This window comes from Monodelphis domestica, chromosome 8 (assembly GCF_027887165.1).
Source record: "Monodelphis domestica isolate mMonDom1 chromosome 8, mMonDom1.pri, whole genome shotgun sequence".
NCBI classification, from domain to species: domain Eukaryota; kingdom Metazoa; phylum Chordata; class Mammalia; order Didelphimorphia; family Didelphidae; genus Monodelphis; species Monodelphis domestica.
This window is the reverse complement of record NC_077234.1, coordinates 48,325,523-48,341,891: the sequence shown is the minus strand read 5'-3', so window position 1 is coordinate 48,341,891 and position 16,369 is coordinate 48,325,523. Positions and strand designations below refer to the sequence as shown.

Genomic DNA, 16,369 nt, shown 5'->3' with positions numbered 1-16,369 from the left:
TTCTGCCCTTTGGCCAACTTTTTGTGCATCATTTCAGCCTAGGCAGGTGTGGTTACTTCTCAGGCTCTTTTTATAAAACACTCTGAACTCTGGCTGTTCTTTTTAGCATTCTTTATTTGGCTCAAGAGTTTCTCTAAAAATCGGTAATATTTTCATTTTTTTTAAATGCCATTTTACAGAGCTCAGCCAAGTGTGGAAATAAAACCTAAAATTTCCTTCTCTTTCTCTCTCAATAGTTTAGTTTATCACATCAACTTTGGGATGTTGCTGATCTAGTGAATTCTGTTCACTGATATAGGGGCTTTCTCTCCATATCTTAGTAGATAAGCTTCCAGAGCTGCTCTAGTAAATGAACATTTTACACCTCGTGATGCAGTTGTTGTTTTTTTTTTTTCATTTTGTGATGTCAATGAATCCAGTGACAAAACATTCTGTCTAAGTGGAGAAATTGAAGCATCTCCAGCTTGATGTAGAATCTGCCAGAACATGTGCTTTGCTGGCATAGCCTTTATACAGCAATTTAGGTTTGCAAAGAACTTTATATATGTTATCTCTTTAAGAGCTCAAAGTATATTCATAATGGGAGAAGAATTTTAGTGGAGGATCATTTTTTAGAAGTAGTTAAATAAATATAAGTATCTGATCTATATAGTTCCCTTAGCCTCTTTGTGAAAATAGAAAGATTTGCTGGGACAAATGTAATAAATAGATACTAGAAGGGATAGTTGTAATAAATAGATACTGCTGGGTTTCTATTGATTAATAATGGAGATGGCTAATAGATCAAACTATTTGCCTACCCTACCCCCTTCACCTCCCGCTTTGCCCCTCCCCCCTTTCCCTTCAATTTCACTCAGGGTAAACTATGAGATTTAGAGAAGATACTCTTTTCTCTCTTTCTCAAGTAAGGACGTTTATTGGGGAAGATAGGACAAGGATGGAGGATGAGGTACCAGGAGTTAGGAGGATAGCAGGAGTATTGGCAATCAGTCACTATCAGAGACAGTCAGAGAGATAAAAGGACAAATATTTTCTTCTTTCTTCTTCTTCAAACTCAAATCTCAGATATACAATTAGTTCTTCAGATTCAACCACCACCATCAGCCACACTAGACAAAGTTTAGTTCAAAAGCTTCTCCTCCTGCTCCAGAAGTCACAAGGGTATCTCAGCCTCAGGTCAGAGGCTGAGGGGTCCAGTCAGAAATCTCTCAGCCTGGCCCCAAAAGCAAGTTTTCCCCAACTTAGGACAAAAGCTAAGAAGGGTTCAGTCAGAAGCCTCTCCGCCTAGTACCCAGAGCAAGTTCCTCAGTTCAGCTGCTGGCTTGGCTTCCAACTGTTTCTCCTGAGAACATTCCAAATTGGAATGTTACTTTTGATTGACAGATGATGTCCTTTGCTTTGTGTTGCAAATCCTCTCTTTTACACAAAGCTTATAATATGAAAAATCTACCTGGGAATAATTAAGGATGAATTGAAATTGCTTCCTGAGGTATTCATTATTATTATTATTATTGGCAGTTGAATTAATATTATTTATAAACTGATATTTAAAGGTGATTTTTTTTTTATACAGTTGGCATTTTAAAGAAGATTGACATTCCTTCTGTCTTTATTGGTGAGGCATCAGCTAATTCACTTAAAGATGAATTCACATATGAAAAAGGGTAAGTAAATTTTAAAAATAATCCATATCTAACATTTCTAATTGTTCTATGATATATTTGTAAGTTTGTGGGTTAATAACATTTCGTCCTGATTTTTCCATGTTGTCCAGCTTTTACAATTTTTTTTTCTATATTTGATTTCATTTGATAGAGGAATGATGAAGGGAAGAGAATGAAATTAAAATAATTTAATTATTTTATTTAGTATATATTAGACAAACATTTTATTGGGTGAGTAGTTTTGTAACTTGGAACAAGAAGCAAGATTTTTATCAGTAAATTATAATTAGCACTATGTCTGTGGAAAGAAAAATGAATTGGACAACTAAGTGCTGAGGTTCAAATCTTAGCTTTGCTATTTGCTTTAAAGTATATGACCTTGGGCAAGTTATGTAACATTTCCCAAGATGTAATTTCTGTTCTGTGAAATTAGGGAGGTTGGATTAGTTGGCCTCTGAAATCTTATGATAACATGTAAGAACTTCTTTCCAGAGTCTTTCTTCTCTGATATTCATTTTATTGTATGACCTTGGATGAAGAATTTTTCTGAATCAGAAAGGAACCTGAGATTTTTTAGTTCAACTCCTACTTAAACAAGTAATTATAAAACATCTTTGGTGAAGTGAAGGAATTGTACCAAATGACCTCTAAGATCCATTTTATTTCTAAGATTTTGTGGTGTTAACCAAGACTAAATATATTCATATTATCATTGATAACTGATAGTTAATTCATACCCTAAATTTATGTCTAGTTCAAGTTACTTGTAGTATTGTGGTTCCTCTTCCTCACAACATATTTAATCGATCAATCAATCCATATTTAAACTGATTTATAAGTAAAGGTTTATTCAAATAAGCATTTCCTGTGTACCAGGCACTATGCTAAGCACTGGGGATACAAAGAAAGAATAAATATTTCCCTGCCCTCAAAAAACTTAAATTCTAGTGTAGATAATACATGTACACAATTTGTATGTACATCTCTACACACATACATTCACAGATACACATAGATAGAATATGAGAGGAACCTTAAAAGACAAAGTAGGAACTAAGACTTGGAAAAACCTGCTTCTTAAAATAGTTTCAGTTGAGTTTTGATGGAAACTAGGCCAAGATTCTGGGAGATGAGAGTAAGGAGAGTACTGCACAGTGGGGTGTTCTTTGCACAAAATGTGCAGAGAAAGAAGATGCTGTATGGTATTTAAGGAGTAGTGAGCAGGTATGGAGAGTTGTATTGAACATTGTGTAGAGAGGTGGGTAAAGTATCAGAAGACTGGCATGGTTGGATGGGGTTAGGTTGTGAAGAGCTTGACTTCTATGAAGGACCAGGTAGGTATTGTCACCTCTGACTCACAGGGGATGCTAGATCTAGAACTCTAGGCCTATTCTTCCCCTCCTTTACTTCATTAGTGGCAGATTCAAATGTAACCTGTCCCCTAGCTGTCTGTCAATTAAGAGAAGCCTTGGTGATTGTCTCATAGGATAGTGTGCATTCTACTGTCTCATCTAGTCAAAAAATGTACTTTACTAAGAAGTTATTGACAAACAAGGAAAGTGGAACAGAATAAATAAGCCATTAACTTTGTTGGTACTGAAATGATCAAGCAATCATAATGTAGTAAATTAAATGAGTGTGTTTAGAATGACATTTTCCTGTTCAAAAGGCACCCTCTTTGCTCTGATATACTATATTACAGCTTTTATCTCTAGACTCTTCATATACTTAGGTGTTATTTCCATACAGTTCAGATGGGTTTATACCAAGAGTAGGGCCATTTTTATTATTGTGTGGGCCTTTCTTTAAGTTCATCAGTAAATTAGTGAAGATCAAGTGCCTATATGCTAAACTCTTGGCATATAATGAAAGGCAAAAAAGTTTTTATTTTTAAGGATCTTGTGGTCTATGAGGGAGATACCATGCAGACAGTTATGTGCAAATAAGATACATATGGAATAATTAGGAGATAATCAATAGAAGGAAAACACTAATATTAAGAGAGATTGGAAAGGATTCTTTGAGAAAGTGGGTCATCAGGTGGTACTCAAAATCCTACCAAAGAAGGCAGGAGATAAAGATGAGGGTCAGAATTCCAAGTACTGTGAAGATAGGATTAACTCCCCTTGCCTATTTTTAACTAATCAAATCAAGAACACAACATATCCCTAAGTAAGAGAGTTCAGTGTCACTTATAAGAGTAAGCCATAAAACCTAAATTTAAACTCTTATAGTACAGAAGACTGTTCATTGAAATGTAGAGTTGGAAGTCCTATGTATAAGAGCAGAATCTAATGTCACTGGCTCTCAGAATATACGAAGGAAAGTAAGGTAGAAGATGACTAGAAAGGCAGAAGAGGGCCAGGTTACCAAATGCTTTAAAAGCCGAATAGAGCATTTTATATTTGATTCATGGGGAAGTAACATGGTCAGACCTCCAATTTAGGAAGACTAATTTGATCTTTGAGTGGAAGATGAACTGTAATGGAGAGAGAATTAAAGCATGTAAATCAGTTAGCAGGTTACTGAAGTCTAAACATGAGATGATGACAGCTTCCCATAGGGTAGTTGTAAAATCATAGGTGAGAAGAGGTTATGAAGGTAGAAACAATAGGACTTGACAACTCCCTGGATTGGGAGGGGGGTGGGCGCGGCAGCTGAGAGGCAGTGAAAGACAATCAGGAATCAAGAATGACATTTTGACCCGAATAGAAAAGCTACGAAAAGGAGGGGATGGCTTTAGAGAAATGATGAGAACAATTTTGAAATGTGTGAAGGGAATTTACACCCCTCTCCTGGGATTGCACATGTGATATTGTCTTATGTCCCTATGTTCTTGTCTCTTGGTGTAGGCTATATGACTTTGAACTTGAACTGGGCATGACTCTCAATTTATATTGTATGTTTGGATGTAAAAAAGGGTATAAAAGGGATGTGGGGAAGTGCTCACTCTTTCTGTCACTGGTGCTTGGGGAAGAAAGTTGCTGCTGGGGATGCTGCTAGAGATTAGGCTACTTTAAATTTCTCTTTCATCTGTTACCTATCCAAGTAATTCTAATAAACTTCATTAATATAAGACCAGTCTCATAATTTTAATTTACAGAATATATTGATTTTATGATATCTAGAGAATATCTAATTTGAGAATCTGAAGTTGGAGATGTGAGACTAGAGGTTAGTAAGAAAGGTTAGGACTAGATAAGAACTTGTAATCATCAGCATAGAGAAGTTAATTGAGTGTGATGAAATCACCAAGTGAAATATTATAGGGAAAGAAATAGAATAAATGGTTTTCTTCTGCCCATTCTACAGGGGAAATCTTTGCATGCTTGGGGTCTGTCCATTATGAACTTGATTTACCCCATCTGTCAAAGCAGTTTTATTAGAGGTATGACCCTCTTCATGGTACAACCACTTGGAGTCACAGATGAGAGTTAAGTGAAAGGTGTGCATGAGCAACCTTGAAAAGCCTCAGCCCGTCTTCATATGAGAAATGCTAGTCCTCCCTGAACATCTCATATACCCCAAAGAGAAGAAAGTGGAATGAAAAATAGACTGTGAATGTATAAGGAAATTTTAGAGTTCATGAATGTGAAAATGGTGTGTTTGTGTGAGATGTCAAGATAAAGGGATATGACCATCTCTCTGTGTAGCTGCTATAGGATAGAGGAGATGGTGAAATGAATCAGTTGAGGAATCTGGAGGTAAATAAGGATGTTTGAGAACATATTATTATATGTGATTTAAGGATAGGAGTTAGGGAAGAAAGAGACTGAACTTGTCCAAAATAGAAGAATGGTATTCTTGATCTCAGTTGATAGCAGCTACCAGAATCTTGATTGGGTGATGAATATGGATTGAGTGAAACCCAAAGAAAGCTACTGAGTATGAATATAGAGAGGAGGCCTGGGATGGCACAAGATGCTTCCACTTCAGCCAGTGAAGTAAAGGGTGGGGAGAGGTGTCATTAGTGCTGGAGAGGGAGTCCAGGGAAGCCGTTTTATTAGGAGGAAACCTGGGTTTCGTTGTAGTTAAGCAGATGGAGAGAGTGGGAAGGGAAAAGATTTGAGACGAACAAAGTTGTCACCTACTTTGTCCTTCTAGAAGGCATGGCTGTTGGGATTATTTGTGGGTATCTATTGAGGAGAGTTTGCCTGAGGGGAATGGTAACAAAGGAAAAGAATGTGAGAAAAGGAGGTTTGTATTAGTGGGAAGGGGTCAGATTGGGGGGAATAGTCAGATACCATCATCTAGAGCAATTTAGAAGTATAGCCTGACTCATCTCATATTATGGGATTTGCATTGCTCTTATAACATGTCTCAGCTGTGGTGTTGTGGAGCACTTAGTACTTACTTAGAAATTAAGCTCATTTACTGTATCTTGAGCTATCACCAAACGTCCCGACTTTTGCCTTGACATTGGACTTCCATGACTCTGGAAATTAGTGAGGCAGTTCTGCATCACTTAAATCCAGTTCATGGGGGCAGCTGGGTAGCTCAGTGGATTGAGAGCCAGGCCTAGAGACGGGAAGTCCTATGTTCAAATCTGGCCTCAGACACTTCCCAGCTGTGCAACTGGGTAAGTCACTTGACCCCCATTGCCTAGCCCCTTACCACTCTTCTGCCTTGGAGCCAATACACAGTATTGACTCCAAGACAGAAGGTAAGGGTTAAAAAAAAAATCCAGTTCATGTGCAAGTTAAAAGACTTAACCAGTGATGTCATTTTGGTCCTTTTCAAATATGAAGGACAAAAACTAGACCTGCAACACTTAAATATTTCACTCAAAGGACATTGACAGGAATCTTTATGTTAGTTCTTCAGTGTAACTATAATCACATATGCAGGTATTATTTCCATTCATACAGATGTAAAGATTAAAATTAATATTCAATACTCCAAGTATTTTAATACTATTTATTAAAATCTACTTAGAGCAAAGAGCAATTAAAAAAAAAAAACAGATCCAGGAAAAAACCGCTCCCTCCTTCATGCTGGTACAAGCCAAGAGAGACCCCCGTGTGGGCAGAAACAGAAGCTCAAAATCCCAGTCCAGAAATAGGAAAAAGAAAAGGGGATTGTGGGAAATGTAGTCTCTGGGGTTCAAGATTCTAAAGCAATACATTCTGCCCTGTGATTGTTTGGGAGACCAGTGTTTCCAATGGACCATGAAAACATAACTAACTTATAACTTGAACTAGAGGTATATATATATATATATAAATATTACAGTTTTAAAAGGCAAATTGTAATAATTTGGGGACAAGAGGAAAATAAAAGGGAAAAGGAACAAAAACAATAATAGGTGCATTGACAAAAAGTAAATTAGGGCACAGTCCCCTTTGGCATAAGAGTGTACATTCAAAACAAAAGCATTCAACTCCCCTCAAAGTTCAAAATCACCGTATCTGAAATTTCAATCTGGATCAATCTGGTGTAGCATGTAGTCTCTGCGGGCATCTTCACAGCTCCTTCTAGATTCTGGGAGGTAGTCTCTTATTCTAAATTAAGCTTAAATTCAAGTCAAAGTTCACAACAATAACATAGTCCTCTCTGAGGTAAATAATAATACATTCCCCCTGAGGAGGATACAGGGATACATGTAGGAATTACATTAGGGCTACATGATCGAGTCATAAGGCATATGAATCAATTATCAAAAACATCAAGAAATCGAAGAAATTTAAAAAATAACCTGAGTCAGATATAAAATATAAAAAGAAAACTTGGAAAAAAATTTCTGGGAAGAAGGAAAAAGGGGAAAAAAATTTCACAAATCACCATTCTTGAAGTGATCCATATCTCATAAGCATACAACAACAATCAGTCACTAACCCATTTTAGCAGTATGGACTACAGTAAGTTGTCACATCATGAGAGAAAGTAGAAAAAGAGACTAGATCTTGAGACAAATAGAAAACACAATTTCCTCGTTCAACTTTTTTCTTTGTTTTTTTTTTTCGGGATAATGGAGCCAGAGTAATTGATGTTATATGCTTGATATAGAGTATGGTACAAGGAAGTCCTGCATTTAACACATACTAAACAGCTGTAGCCTCGAGTCTCACACATGATCAAGTCGTTGTGCTTTTTGTGCATAATGTTATCAATCCTCATAGTATTGGCTTGGTATCTTTTACCTTTTTTTGCTCATTTGGCATTTTTAGGTCAAGTTCTGTGCTCCTTTTTGGTCTGTTTGTCATTGGATTAAACATAATCATTGAGCAAAGTCTCAGGATATTTAAATAACTAGTGGCAGGTTGCCATAGTCCAAAGCTTTTTGGGTATACTTTTTATATGTTAGGTAAATGGACATCTTAGGTTATGCTAATGCAAAAAGTAAAAATAGTTAAAAAAAACCCTTTTCAATACTAGTGACATGTGTTTCAAAGGCAAAAAATGAGAAAAGAATAGAAAAAATCAAATACTGTATGACACATAGGAAGAAAACAAAATGTTAAAATTGTGTATAGTTCACAATTACAGAGGTAAAGTATAGGGACTAGTTTTCAAAAAATAAGATTCATTTCCTCTTTGACTTACCATGATCCGCAGCGTGAGTACAAATTAGGCATATAATACAATGTGAGTGCAAATGTGGTAGATAAAGCAATAATGCATTAAAAATACAAAAAAAAATTAATAAAGGCACCAAATGTTACAAAAGGCACATCAGATAAATATAGGTCATTAATATAGATTTTCTTCTATGAGGTAGTACATGTGTTGCCCTACAAGGCAATTTGTACAAATACAAAGATCAGTCAAATAAAATGCAACAAATCCAGCAATAAAGAAGTCTAATAGAAATCAGTAGTCAAATAAATTACTAGTGCAAGCAATTATTCATCATCAACAGAAGGTACTCCTTTTACATGGCTACAGTGAATCCATGTGTCCCTCTCTCCAATTTTTATGGCTGTTTGTGTAGTTAGTAGGATCTGGAATGGTCCATCATAAGCAGGTTCAGTCGATTCAGTACTATCACCTGGGTTTAAATCATGAACTGATAAATCTATGGTGCCTGCTTGAATAGCAGCTCCAGAATTGTGGAGTTCTCGCGATTTTGTTTGTAATTGTCTGAAATATATAGCAATGGTTGTATCCCCTCCTAACAATGAGGTAGAGGCAGGGATAAATGGTTGTGTCTGAATAGGTAGATGTCCAAATAGCATCTCAAATGGTGAGATGTGTAAATCATCTGCTTCTGAGATAAAAATAGGGCCAGAGGTAGAATGTCAGGCCACTTTAAATGAGTTTCCATGCACAATTTGCCAGTCATGGTCTAATTTCTTTATTCATTTGTTCAATTTGGCTGGAGCTCTGGGGATGATATGATGAAATTTAGGAGTTATCCCCAAACATGCATAAATTTCAGATAAGACTGAATTAGTCAAATGAGTTCCTTTATCCAAATCAATACATGCTGGCAGGCCAAAATGAGGAATGATTTCTTTCAAAAGGATTTTAGCAACAAAAGCTACTGTGGCATGAGCAGTAGGAAATGCTTCAGGCCACCTGGTCAGATGATTGAGTATGACCAGACAAAATTTATATTGTTCAGCTTTTGGCATAGAGATAAAGTCAATTTGTAGGTGCTCAAACGGTGTGTAAGCAAGAGGATGTCCACCAAAAGTTTTTCCTTGAAAGGTGTGTTGATTAAAGGCCCGGCAGGTAGGTCAAGCTGTACATATTTTGGAGGCAATTGTAGTTATTTCAGAAACTATCTAGACTCCTTTAATGGAGTCTACAATGCTTTGGGTGTCAAAATGACCATGTTTATGAATGGAGTGACAAATCTGGTTATAGAAAACCCTAGGGAGCAAGGATTTACCATCTGATGATACCCATACTCCATTAATCTGTTTTGCTTTTAATCTATGCTTCCATTTTTCCACTTCCTTGTCATTTTAAGAAAGGGATAGATCCACATCATCAGTAATTGTTAGTGGCATAATGAATTCAGGTCCTTCTAAAGCTGCTAGTTTGGCTGACATCTGCTTGGCTGTTTCCCCTGGAGACAGGGTCAGGTGACAGGTTCTACACCTGTGTGTGTAGAACAGTGAAAGCTAGCTATAGCTTCTGGGAGCTGGATGGCAGAAAGAAGTTCAGAAATAAGGTTTGTGATCGCAATGCATTTTCCAGCTGATGTTAAGAATTCCCTTTGAAGCTATAGCATGCCAACGGTGTGACATATGCTAAAGGTGCATTGGGAGTCTGCATAAATTGTGACTCTTTTATTCTTTGCAATGATACAGGCTTGTTTCAGAACTGTGAGTTCTGCATCCTGTGAGCTTACATTTGAGGGTAAAGAAGCTGACCACAGAGTATCAAATTCGGCAACTACTGTAGCTCCTGTATAGAGTGCACCATCCTTCTTAATTGAAGAACCATCTGTAAATAATTTTAAATCTGAATTATCCAAAGGGTTGTCCAGTAAATCATTAAGAGGTCTATCAACAGTGGACACTAAAGATGAACAGTCATGTAAAGGTTCTCTGGAAATTGGTAAATCAGGGAGCAAGGTTGTAGGATTAAGAACCCCACAGCGTTTTAGTGTGATATGTTCATTATTCAATAGGGTTATCTTGTACCTAGTAATTCATTGGTCAGTAAATGCCTGTGTCCTATGTCTTAATAGCAATGCCTCAACCTCATGTAGGCACATTATGGTCAGAAGGCATCTCAATACCAGATTGTCAGATTTGTTACCAATAAAGCTGTGGCATCTATTCCTTTAAGGCTTGGTGGTGTTCCAGCAGCTACTGGGTCAAGCTAGGCTGATAATAGGCTACTGGGTGTTGAGTAGGTCCCAAAAGTTGAGTTAGAACACCTGAAGCTACTCCTTTCTGTTCATGGACATAAAAGATAAATAAACAGGGACAGACAGTATAGTTTGTTTTAAATTTGAAAGAGCTGTTAAGCATTCTGCTTCTAGTTTAAGTGGTTCAGGGACTGAGTTTTTTTGTGAGTGCTACAAGAGGCTTAGTGATTTCCCCATAGCAAGGGATCCACTTCCGACAAAATCGTGTTGCTCCCAGAATCGCCCTCAATTGCTTTTTAGTGGTAGGAGCACTTAACTTTTGGATATTTTCAATATGCTTGGTAGAAATTAAATGGGACCCAGCTGTCAGAATGAAGCCTAAATACTGTACCTTGGGAAGATACCACTGAACTTTGTCTTTGGAGATCTTGTGGCCTCTCTTATGTAGCTGTAAGAGGAGGTGCTTGCTATCCTCTTGGCATACTTCAGCATTTGGTGAAACCAAGAGCAAATCATCCATGTACTGAATTACAGGGCTATATTTAAATTTGATTATATGTGTATAAGCAGTTAAAAATTGTGTGAAAAGGGTGGGACTGACCATGAACCCTTGGGACAAATGAGCCCAGATCCATTGGGAGCCCTTCCAGGTGAAAGCAAAGATATGCTTGGAGTTCTCAGGTATGGGTATAGAAAAGAAAGCTGAGCACAAGTCTACAAATGTAAAGTAGGTAGCTGTGCTAGGAATTGAAATAACAGTATTTATGTTAGAAACTACAGGGTGTCTCTTTATAATGTGATTGTTCACAGCTCTGAAAAGGGGAAAATGGAGTTATATTTTAAAAGGGTTGGACTGGGTTATTTAAGAGTGGTCACCACGAATTTAGTTATTTCCAAAGGGATTTATTTACAAAATATAGAAGAGTGAAGTAAGAAAATCAGAGAGAGGATAAGGTAACATATCAAGCCTAAGCATTAAATAATTTACTCCCAGGCCCTCGCTCAAAATCAGGGTAGATAGAGTTAGTCCTTAGCTGGCTTCAGCAAAGCCGAGGACCCGGAGAAATCTCTTCCGAAAATATCCAGGAAAGAGTTAGTTCTTTTCACTTGCTACGTGTCAGTAGAACAGGAACAAGATCTCAGGTTCAGTCAGAAATTTTTTTCCCCACAGGAAGTAACAACTCTTTTTAAGGACTCTTCTTTTGCATAACTTCCTGTGTCTTCCTTTAATTTTATGTCTAACAATCACAGTTGATGTCCTTCTCTAGGACTGCCCAGGAGGCAGTCAGTCAATTCTGATTCGTTACCCACTATAGCACACTGTATTTTAAAAAAATTCAAGATTTTAAATTTTTTGTTCGAGAAAGATATAGAAGGAAAGAAGCTTGCTAATTCCTAAATCCAGGGAATGAACTGTTGCAGAAAGATGCGAGAAAATCTACACTACATCAAGAAGATCCACAATGCTCTGGGTGTGATTGATAGACATGAAGTTTTATTGAACATTTATTTGAATGTATACTCTTATGCCAAAAGGGGACTGTCCCCTAATTGTTTTTTGTCAGTGTACCCAACAAACATTGGTTTTGCTGTCTTTCTCTCTTCTATTTCCCTCTTCTATCTAACTATTGTAGTTTCCTCTTAGAAGGTGAAATTTTTTATGCACCTGCTATTAGAAAAATTTAGAGTTGCAGGATGGTTATGTTTAGTGATCAAGTGAAGAGACAAACCCCTGATCATTATCAGGGGGGATTGTGAATTTTAGATTTACTTCACCTTGCTTAGTCTTACAAAACAGGAATGTCTACACTCCTACTTAAGGATTAAGTGTTGAGAAGGACAGTCTATGACAGACATGTGCTAGCAAATGACAAATCAGAAACAACTGACAGACCCCCCTGGGCTGTCTTGAGTCAAGCTTAAGCTACCATTGGTACATGTAAGATGAAGGAAGTGATGTAAAAAACGATCTATATATTTCACATCACTTCCTCTTTTGGCGGAGAGGTGGCTGGTAGTGTGCTGGGCGTGTTGGCATCTTGGCATGGCTGCAGCTATTGTCCAGGTTTGGCGGTGAGCGTCCTTGATGGGTCAGGTGAGGCGTTTTCCCTAAGCTCTCTTGGAGTTTAGGCTGATTTTTTTTTCTTTACCTTTACTAAAACGCCATCCTCTTAGGAGGCCCTTAATCTCAGAGGAGGCCTCATGGCTCCAAGGTCTCTGAACTCCCTTTTGCTCAGGCTAGGCTGGAGAAATCTTTTCTCTCTCTCTTCTTTTTTTAATTCCTACCCTCTATATTAATTAAACCAACATAAAATTTCCAAACTGACTTGAGTATTCTTATTGGGATCTGAATTAATCCATGGCAACAATAAGGATAATATATTAGTGAAAACCCCTAAATATACCCCTTACAACATGCGGGTCACAGACCTCCCAGTTCATTACTAAGTGAGTTGTTTGCACTTTTGATGATTAGATCTAAAAATCGTTAGATCTCCATTCTTAACTTTAAGTAGGATATTTACCCTCATGGGGATTAAATCTAAAAATAGTCAGGGGTTACAATTTAATCATCACAATCAGGGGAGAGTTAAGTATTTTCATTGTTATAATCAGGGGAGAATTAAATTTAGTATTCACAGCTCTCAGAGGATCTTGGACAAATCAATAGCAATGATTGCCATTGGGCCCCAGTTTTGGCTTAACAGGCAGGATGGGTGTATTGCATTTAGATATACCGGGAATTATGATGCCTTGATCAATCAGGGAATTTATTATTGGTGTAATGCCATCAATTTCCTCTTTCGAAAGTGGGTACTGAGGAATGGAAGGAGGTGGGCTAGATTTTGTTTGAATTTGGACCTGGACAGCTGATTTAAGTAGGCCAACATCAGAAAATGATGTGGCCCAAAGAGACTCAGGTATATTAGTTGGCATCTCAAAAATAGAAGTCTCCTTCATTTCACGAGCATCTGAAAGAAGTACAGGGAGTAAATTTAAGGATTCCTCAGGCAGTTCCAGTGTCATTGAGCCATCTGGAGAACTTATTATTGTGGCCCTAAGCTTGCATAAAAGGTCTCTTCCCCAGCAAATTAATAGGGGATCCAGGCATTAAGAGGAAAGAGTGTTCCACACTAGGGGTCCTACAGACGCTATTCTAGAGAAAAGTTTGAGAGCCTTTAGGAGTTTCCTTGATACCCCCACAACATTTACTGAACCAATGGAACTGTAATATGAATCAGCTGTACTTTTCAATATAGAACAGGAAGCTCCAGTGTCCAAAAGACAATCATAATAGGTTTTACCAACCTTTAATGTTACATGGGGCTCATCAGTATGGGGGCGCAGTGGATGTGGACAATGGGCAGTAAGACATCAGGGTCTAGGAAATCAAAAGTTGTATCCTCTGATTCCTGTGCCCCAACTCTCCTTCTTACTCCCTGCCCCTCCCACCCCTGACACCTTCATAATTTTTGGGTAGTACCTTGGGCTCCCCCCTGAGAGGAAGTAGCATCCTGGTTTGTTTGGGGATGAGCTCCAGTCAAAATATACTGCTGTGGAGTCATTTGATATAAGTTGTCAGGTGCCTGTTTTATGTCCCTAGGATTATTGTTTTTGGTCCTAAATTGTGATTTCTGAAATTTCCATTGTAATTATTATTTCTATAATTGTTTCTTTGATATTTTTTCCAGTGGATATTGTTTTTTACTGCCTGGAAAAAAGTCCTACATTGCTTAATTACATGGCCCTTCCTCTGACAGTATTGGTAGGTTGGGTACTGATAATTAGATTCTTGGAGAGGGGCTAGTGCCATTGGTTGAGTATCATGCCCCTTGTCTTGTTCATCAAACCTATCCTTTAAAGATTTGATTATTTTTTCAAGATTTCTATGACATTATTAGCCTCTCCTGTTTTTCTTTTTGGAATTTAGAGACATAAGTAGCAGTGGTCCTCACCTCTTCAAGGTCCATCATAGGCTGCCGTGGGCAATGCAACTTGCCCAAGGTAATCATAGACCACCTTGAAAGAATTGTTGAAAAAAAGTCTTTATTTGCTTAATAACTTTGTCTTTAGCAATATTAAGGTTTAGGTACCAACGCCCAACCTCAGTGAACTTATCCATGAATTGTGAGGGTGTCTTATCTGATTGTCTAAGGCTTTCAAATTTTGACCATGCTTCCCTATCCTTGAAGCATTCTCTCTCATAGCTATTATAATGGTTCCCTACAATGGTTTAATTGCAACTGGTCCTTGGACCTGTTATATTCCCATGCAGGATCCTGAGCTTGCCAGCGTGCTGCACCATACCACTAGTCCTTATTAAGATGAAAGATGATCTATTTTTATCGCATTCAGTCAGAAAAGCATTGAGCAAATTCTCAACATCCTTATAGGATGAGACATATTGATAAAAAATATCAGCCATTTTCTTGGTCACCATTCAAAACGAGGTACATCATTTTATTTCTCTGAATTTCTTGAGGACATAAAGGTATATGGTGTCTTAGGGCCACCACATCCCCATTGCATCCTATTTCAGGCACTTCCCTTAAGGTGAAAAGGATTCATTGGAATCATTTGATGGCTGTGGCCCCCTCGGAAATAGACTGTGGGGATACTGCAGCAATACGGATAGGAACAGGTACTCTAACAGGAAGATATTTCTTTGGAGCTAGAGTTGGTCTTGCGGTGGGAGAAAGACAGGAGAGAATGGGGGATTTGAGGAAGGATCAGGGGAAGTAAGATCATCCAGGAGTTGGAGAGCAGGAGAGACATGTTGCAGAGTACGAGAGAGAAGGGTCTGTACCTGATGTACATGAGAGGGGTGTCTCATCTCCATTTGGGAGAAATAGGATTGTTCTCTTTTTGTGATTCAGGAAGAGGCTCACAACATTCAGACTTATTTTGGATATGATCAGTATTTTTCATTAGAGTATGTAAGTGTTTGGAATTTTTTTATTGAATTTTCCTATTAGCCTGCATTTCTGCTTTACTCTCTTGTATAGTAGCATTTTTTGTTTTAATATTGAAGATCAGAAAAATAGAATTTCCTAGGAGTAAAAGAAGGAGGGAATTTGGAATCTTACATGCCTCTACTTGGGCAAAAAGCAGAAGACTTTTCATTCATGGTAGCATTTATGCTGCTTAGAATTTTAGTAAAAAAAAAAAATATATATATATATGCATATATATATTTATTTTTTAATTATTATGAATGGTGGGAATAGGGTAAGATGAGGAGTATTTAGCTTGTTATTTTATTTTTATGATTTTGTTGTATTTTTATTCATAAAAAAGAAAAGGAAAAAAATTAAGTATTTGTTATTGCCCTCTGGTGGCAGAAAATAAACAGTGCAGCTAAGCAGGAAAATGGAAAAAAAAATTAGTGCTCAATATTGACCTCTAGTGACCAAGAGGCAGCAATGAAACTGGGAGGAGTTAGGGGGGTGGTTAGGGAGGTGGGTTTCAGGGTAAGGGGTGTTGTTAGGGACCGTCAGAATCCAAAGTGGAGGTTATGACTACATAATTAGGTGCAGACTGAGAGAGAGGAAATAAGGTAGATTTGGTAAAGCAAGGAGGGATAGGAATTTAGCTGAGCCTGGCAGAAGCTGGGAAATGGACTTCCCTTCTGAGCTGGACTGGGGTTGTGAATGGGAAGCTTATACTCACCAGCTGGAATAGCACTGAGGTAGACACAGTAACAGGGTCAGTGGAGATGGCAGAAAGCACGGGATTTGCTCCAGCAGCTGCTAGAGACTGTGGGGGGAAGAGCTGGGATCAGCAGTAGCTGCAGATACTTGAAACAGCAGTGTTTTTTAAACTGAGGGGTTTGAATGCAGATTGCCAACATCTGCTGGAAGCAGCTGTTTGTGTAGTGAGGAAGGAATGAGCCTGCAGCTTAGCCAGAGTTTTTTGCCTATCTGTGGGCAGGAGTGGCCTA

At 37.9% G+C, this 16,369-nt stretch overlaps 1 protein-coding gene across 1 annotated transcript in view; it reads left to right on the top strand.

Annotated features, from left to right (window-relative positions):
• RNF13 (ring finger protein 13) overlaps positions 1-16,369 on the top strand; it is a 127,536-nt gene that overhangs the window by 60,855 nt on the left and 50,312 nt on the right. Inside the window, exon 6 of the mRNA XM_001363858.4 lies at positions 1,574-1,664. Coding sequence (XP_001363895.1) covers positions 1,574-1,664 — 91 coding nt within the window. The remainder of the gene's footprint in view (positions 1-1,573; positions 1,665-16,369) is intronic.